Raw genomic sequence first — 7,358 nt, 5'->3', positions numbered from 1 at the left:
CACTAGATGGCGTAAGTACACCACTTTATAGTATGAGGTAGCGAATTGTACTTAAATTGTGTTATGTTTTTATATTATTGTTCATTTACTATTCTTTTTATCATTCAGTTTATCTAAGAATTTTTAGTTACATTAAAATGTTTACTCACTTTCTAAATGATCACGTTGACTTTAAGTGAGTTTGTGTGTAGTATTAGACTGATATCAGCTCCCCTATCGGTGACGTACAGAAATTATTAATATAACAATAATATGATTCGTGATAGTTACATTAAAATGTTTACTCACTTTCTAGATGGTCACGTTGACTTTAAGTGAGTTTGGTGTGTAGTATTAGACTGATATCAGCTCCCCTATCGGTGACGTACAGATATTATTAATATAACAAAAGATTATGTAAATTTATGGTCACATGAGACGTAATCTAACGACTGAATAAAAGCTATGTCATGAGATTCAACAAGTTAATTTACGAGATATAACTGACAGGTATTATTGTTTTTTATTATTTGGTATTGTTTAAATACGGAACATCGTTATTTTGGATTTAAGTTTTTATTTGTCTGGATCTTTTTCCTGTTTTTTCTTATTTATTGAACTCATTATTAACCTATATACGTATGTTATATTGTCTAATAACGTTAGTATCAAGTCCTGGCCATATTTATTTACTGTGTTTTCGTAAATTATAAACTTGATAGTTTCATTTTAGAGTTCTGTGTTTCAACCCTGCTTGTAGCGGCTGTTTGTTTTAAACCGTTACAATACTATTATAATAACTTTGGGTCTATTATATTTTTGTTTTAAAACCACGCTTTCTATTCAGGGAGTTTTCAAAAAAAAAAGAGAACATAATATTATTTCAGTGACACCGTGTCTACTGAATCCACTTCAGACGACGCGTTTAGCTCAATACAGAGTTCATAATGTAGTTTGGTTTGAATTTCTCGCAGTGATAGACTAGAGGGAAGTCAGTTAGTCGAAACCACCCACTGCTTACTCTTTCACCAACGAATAGTGAGATTGACTGTCACATTATAACGTCCCACAGCTGAAAGAGCGAGTATGTTCGGTGTGACGGATATTCGAACCCTCGATCTGTGAGTCTAGCGCCCTAACCACCAGAGTTCAATAAAATAAGTGTCTCATGATAAGTATAATTAGATATATTCATGTTTTACCAACTTAGCAAGGGGGTAAAAATTGTCATGTAACAACAAAACTTGTAATACATCAATTGCAGATTTTATTTTCGCGTTTCTTTTCAATTTTTTATTACGGATTCAAATTAAATTCGTGTTAAAATGGTATTTCAGATTTATCTTTCGTCCCCCATAAGTCACTGCTCAAGAGGTCTTTCGTTCAATACCAGAAATCGTCAGTTAGGCTGGACGATGAGAGATAAAAGACTGTAAAACGGTATACACTATGACATTTTAAAAATTACGGTTTACTAAACGCCGAAAGTTGTATTATATCGTCTTAAAGTTTATGACAAAAATTATGCTAACTGCAAATGTCCCTCCCCCCCAAACTCCTCTTTCTTTGTCAGTTGTCATAATAAAAATATTACAGATTATTGCTATAAAGCTACAAATTATTCTTGTTAAAATCAGACTTGTACCATTGTTAATCGCTGAACATTTTAAACCAATTACACAATAAACAATTCAGTCAGAGTTTGTGGCCAATTGAACCTCGAGTTAATGCTGATGTATTTATTACTCTTGTTTTGGTTTCTATTGTTTAGCGGGTGCTGTTGGATATAAAGAATAATGAAAAGTCCACTTAACGATAATAAAAACGTTTTATTTCATAACTACATTATGTCTAATTAGAATTACAGGTGCTAATTTCATATCGTTGTTCAAACAAAACTTGAAATCTACAGGATCAACTAACAGACATCGTGTACTTAATAACGAACAAAGACTCGCTAACTAACTATGTTTATATATGGTTCAGATTGTTTCGAAATCTTTCAAGAAGGTGCTAACCATTAAGGCCACGTTAATCGCATGACGATAAACTTCCATCCTGCTAAACAACAATACAAATTTTGAGAAACATCAAGAGTAGGAAAAAAGACAGGTTACAACAATATTATTGTCTAACAATACAATATAATTAATGAAATGTATTACAGTTCTCTAGAGGACTAACTTAGATCATAAAAACACAACCATTATCAGTTCCCAAGATCAGATTGTTTGTCTTAGAGCAAACCCTCGTTAGGTTATCTGCTGTGTCCACCACGGAAAATCAAATCCCAGATTTTAACGTTGCAATTCTGTAAATTTACCACTGTCCTACCAAGAAACCTCTTTGTCAGAGAACTAACGTACATCATGAAACCGACATCATCATCAGTTCATAAGACCAGACAACAATATCAGGATAACAACGTCATTATCAGCTCTCCAGATCAGATGAGTAACTTACACTATTATAATAAAGTCATTACCAGCTCTCCAGACCAGATGAGTAACTTACACTGTTATAATAAAGTCATTACCAGCTCTCCAGACCAGATGAATAACTTACACTGTTATAATAAAGTCATTACCAGCTCTCCAGATCAGATGAGTAACTTACACTATTATAATAAAGTCATTACCAGCTCTCCAGACCAGATGAGTAACTTACACTGTTATAATAAAGTCATTACCAGCTCTCCAGACCAGATGAGTAACTTACACTATTATAATAAAGTCATTACCAGCTCTCCAGATCAGATGAGTAACTTACACTATTATAATAAAGTCATTAACAGTTCTACAGACCAGATGAATAGCTTACACTATTATAATAAAGTCATTAACAGCTCTCCAGACCAGATGAGTAACTTACACTGTTATAATAAAGTCATTACCAGCTCTCCAGACCAGATGAATAGCTTACACTATTATAATAAAGTCATTACCAGCTCTCCAGATCAGATCAGTAACTTACACTATTATAATAAAGTCATTACCAGCCTCTCCAGATCAGATGAGTAACTTACACTATTATAATAAAGTCATTAACAGTTCTACAGACCAGATGAATAGCTTACACTATTATAATAAAGTCATTACCAGCTCTCCAGATCAGATGAGTAACTTACACTATTATAATAAAGTCATTAACAGTTCTATAGATCACAACTGTCAGAAAGTATTCCAAGACGAAGAATAATATTTTTCAATATACAACATACACACCTAGGAAAGATTTACCAATCCTTCAATAACATTTAGGTCAACTATGCACATAGCCACGTGTTGCAGGCCAGTTTACATTGGAAGCTAATTATAGGAGATTGGTGGGAGTTAAAAACCAGAATGTCGATGAATGAAAGACAGCAGACTGTAAACCCGATTAATTCCGTTTTTCTCTACAGCATCTATAGTTAGAAGTTTAAATCGCGATTTAAAAACGTGAAAATTCAGATTTATTTATAGCTATCTGTTCAGCTGTTACGTTGGGTTTAAAACCGATCGAAAGACCTCTTGGTAGTGACCTGTGGGAGACGGAAGATGGATCCGAAATGTTATTTTTTGTACCTTTGATTCGAAATAGATAACCAAGAGTAGTGAGAGGATTTGTTTGTTTTTGAATTTCGCGCAAAGTTATACGAGGTCTATCTTCTCCAGCCGTTCTTAATTTAGCAGTGAAAGACTAGAGAGAAGGCAGCTATCATCACCACCCACCTTCAACTCTTGAGCTACTCTTTTACCAATAAATAGTGGAATTGATCGTAACATTATGACGCCCCCACGGCTGAGCATGTTTGGTGGGAAGTGAGAGGGAAGCATCTGTTTACGTGATTTTTATCACAACTTTTAGGCCTAATAGTTTCCAATGTTTCGCCCCCTTTTGTCGTTTAAACGGAAGCATCTGTTTACGTGATTTTTATCACAACTTTTAGGCCTAATAGTTTCCAATGTTTCGCCCCTTTTTGTCGTTTAAACCGTATCTTTTAAAAGTTTAAAAAATTAACAAACCTCAAGTGAACGTTCTAAGAATAATAAGTGTATACAGTATATCAACAAAAATTCATAAATATTCTAAGGAAATTTTCAGTTAGCCGACGACGTTTATTTGATTTGTGAAAAACATATTACAGTGTTGTCTCGCTTGTTCAGCCTTCAAACAACTTAAGTACACTATTGATCTTTACATAAAGGGTTTACGAAAAATCAAATCAAACGTACAGCTTCCAATATGCTACTCTAATTTAATACAGAAACAAACTTATTAGCTTTAGATGTAGTGAAAATAAAATTATTTAAGGAAAATCGTAATTTTTGGAAGGTAATCGGCGTCTGTTAGCGCCATTGTTAATATATTTCATTATTCTGTCGGCTAATTACTTATCCTAATAAAAATACGATATTACTAAAACAGTATTTTGAAGTTCATCAGAGAATGAGTTAGTAAATTAGCCAATCAGGGTGTATGTGATCGATCTACTAGGGAGGAAATTCTACAAGTAAGTTTATTTGTGAGTTAACATACATTAATTTTGGAGTTTCGATTAAAACGTTGTTGGTGAAGTTACACCTAGCAGTGAACAGAGCCTGTAGCAACGTTTTAAAAAAATATTGTTGTTAAGTAGACTGAACTTTACATTATTCTTACCAAAAAATAATTCAAATATTTTATTTCCTAAAAAAATTAAATACAAAAGCTGACCATTTGTCCGAAAATTAAAACTACCTAATTTGCAGATGATTTCTAGCCTGCTAAATCTTAAACTAGTCCTATCACTTTTTCCATAAAACATGGAAAATAGATGAGGCGTCAATGTTATCTATTCCCTGAATAGTTCCCACCACTTTCACCAGATTCTCTCTAACCCTTCTTTTCTCAAGATAAATTATTTGTAAGGATCTGAACCTGTCCTCATATGACAGTCCTCTTCCATCCTATAGTCCTCATTTGAACCTTTCCCAATACTTCAATGTCTTTTTTTAAAGCAAAGAGTTCAAGATTGAACACGAGCATCCAAATGAGGTCTAACCGGAGACACTGATAAATAAACGAGTACCACCATATTCAATATTCCTGAACAGTGTTACTTGTGGTTTTAATTTTATCCTAAATACTTTGGCATGACGTATGAGGGAACAGAAAAACAAAACATCCGAAACAGAAAGCAAAATCTCACATGCAGCTGAGTATATGCAAAATATAAGTATGATTTCTTATAATTTCAGCATAAGATAAATAATGAAAATTATAGCAAAAGGTTGGAGTGGAAATAACTTGATAGTTTGTGACAAAGAATTTAGTATAAAACGTGTTTTAGGGGTAAAAATGATATTCGATTTCTAAAATCTAGTGTTGTAAACAACATCGCATACGTTCCACACAATACAATTAAATTCCATTCAAGTTATCACAAGAAGAACAGCGTTTCCAAGATCTTCGTAGTATCCGCTTCAATATATATTTTCTGCTAGATCCAATGCATCCTATAAATCGTCTTCTAGAATTTTCAGGAACAACATTATCGTTAGTAGTCACTTCGAAACAATGGCGTTTCAGTCGAAACTGATTGATGATACCCACCAGCAGCTCGTCCAGGTGATGATTAAGTCCTGTTGAAATTTCAATAAACTTGCAGCCATGGGATTTTGCCAGCGAACGACCCTCTGGAAAGCAACATAAGATATGTTCTGTTTATATTCTGAAAACAAAAAGTATTTTTCTGTTATGCCCTCAGTGTTTAACTTATAGTTAATTTCTCTGAAGTCACATCTCTTGCTAAATGCCATCTTAAAAATATTGCCTGAAGCTATATTTTCATTGTTATAATTTATTTCTTTATTAGAGGGAGCTGCGAACGATGATGATGTAATAATCGAGAAGCTACGTTCAATGTCTACAGACGAGCAAACATTATTTATAAATACAAATAATCACTTAATGAAGTTAATGAGTATTCAGTGAGTTTATTAGTTCAGTGTCAAGAAAATTATTTAATGTTAAAAATGAGGTTTATTCAGCTACTGATCGACCAGCGGGGAAATTCTGTAAGTAAGTTTATATGTGAGTTAGGCGTTTTCCACGAGTCTCGGAATTTCTGTTGAAATATTGTTTATACACGTAAGTTTACAATACAAGTGAAAGCAGCCTATAGCAGACTTTAAGAGAGAGAAATAAACTATGTTGTTATGGTTACGTGGACTGGACTTGGGGTTATTTTCATCAAATAAACCAAAAGAACCCGCCCAACGAAAAACAACATTATTATAATAACTGTAAACTATTTTACTGACTCGTGTGAAACGTTTTTCAGGGGTTATTGTCATAAACTATTCTACTGATTGTTTTATATTCTTATCTTATTAGATAACAGACAATATATGTAATAACAATAATAATAACCAACCTTCAAGAGATATCTTCCTAAGCCTAACTAGGTCCGTTTTATTCCCCACTAGTATTACAGTCTTTTTTGTTGTGTCCACACATCTCGTCATTTGGCTAATAAAGTTCCTGGCCCTCTGGAAACTTATTTTGTCAACTACAGAATACATGACAACGTAGGATGCTACATCTAAGTTCAGAAGTGCTGAAATCTAAACAGAATGACATACTCAATTAATGAGGGTTTGTTTTGTTTTATTTTTTGTTTTTAAGCGCAAAACTACACAATGGGCTATTTCTTCGAAGCCTGTTTTTTTAAAGAGTTATATACATAAGTCTTGAGACTTAACGCTGAGCCACCGAGACATTTATAACTAACGCTAAGACTAGTTTTCATTGGCACATCGGGTACCTAGTCTTTGTAGTACATCACGTCAAACCTAGAGAGACAGCTGAAGTGATATTAGTAATATATTACAATTTTTTTGACAGCAATTCTAACAATATATACTCATTTTCTGTTCCTTCTATAAATAAGTAAACACCAAGCTGACATCTTTGGAGATAAAACTAAATTTGTAAGTTTATTTTCTCTCAGAAGTAACGGTATGTAACACATTTGTGAAATAACCTACCAAGTCAGTTTCACGTTTTGTTTAGAAAATCTCCATACCTATCAAGTTAACATGATATTTATTTATTAATTAAACCACCAAACCTACAAAGTTAGCATGACATTTTATTTATTTAGTAAACCACCATACCTATCAAGTTAACATGACATTTTATTTATTTAAGTAAACCAACATACCTATCAAGTTAACATGACATTTATTTATTAATTAAATCACCATATCTAATAAGTTAACATGACATTTTTTTATTTATTAAACCAACATACATACCAAGTTAACGTGATATGTTTTTATTTAGTAAACCAACATACCTACAAATTAACATGATATGCTTTTTTTATTTTGTAAGTCAATATATTGTTACGA

The 7,358-nt window shown here is 32.8% G+C and overlaps 1 protein-coding gene across 1 annotated transcript in view; it reads right to left on the bottom strand.

Annotated features, from left to right (window-relative positions):
- Positions 1-3,700: 3,700 nt before the first annotated feature.
- Positions 3,701-7,358, bottom strand: part of LOC111089532 (GTP-binding protein REM 1-like) — a 10,667-nt gene continuing 7,009 nt past the window's right edge. Inside the window, exons 4-5 of the mRNA XM_022402212.1 lie at positions 6,380-6,569; positions 3,701-5,639 (exon numbers count right to left, since the gene is read on the bottom strand). Coding sequence (XP_022257920.1) covers positions 5,365-5,639; positions 6,380-6,569 — 465 coding nt within the window. The 3' untranslated portion in view covers positions 3,701-5,364. The remainder of the gene's footprint in view (positions 5,640-6,379; positions 6,570-7,358) is intronic.

This window comes from Limulus polyphemus, unplaced genomic scaffold, assembly GCF_000517525.1.
Source record: "Limulus polyphemus unplaced genomic scaffold, Limulus_polyphemus-2.1.2 Scaffold6535, whole genome shotgun sequence".
Lineage (NCBI taxonomy): Eukaryota > Metazoa > Arthropoda > Merostomata > Xiphosura > Limulidae > Limulus > Limulus polyphemus.
This window is presented reverse-complemented; position numbering and strand designations above follow the sequence as displayed.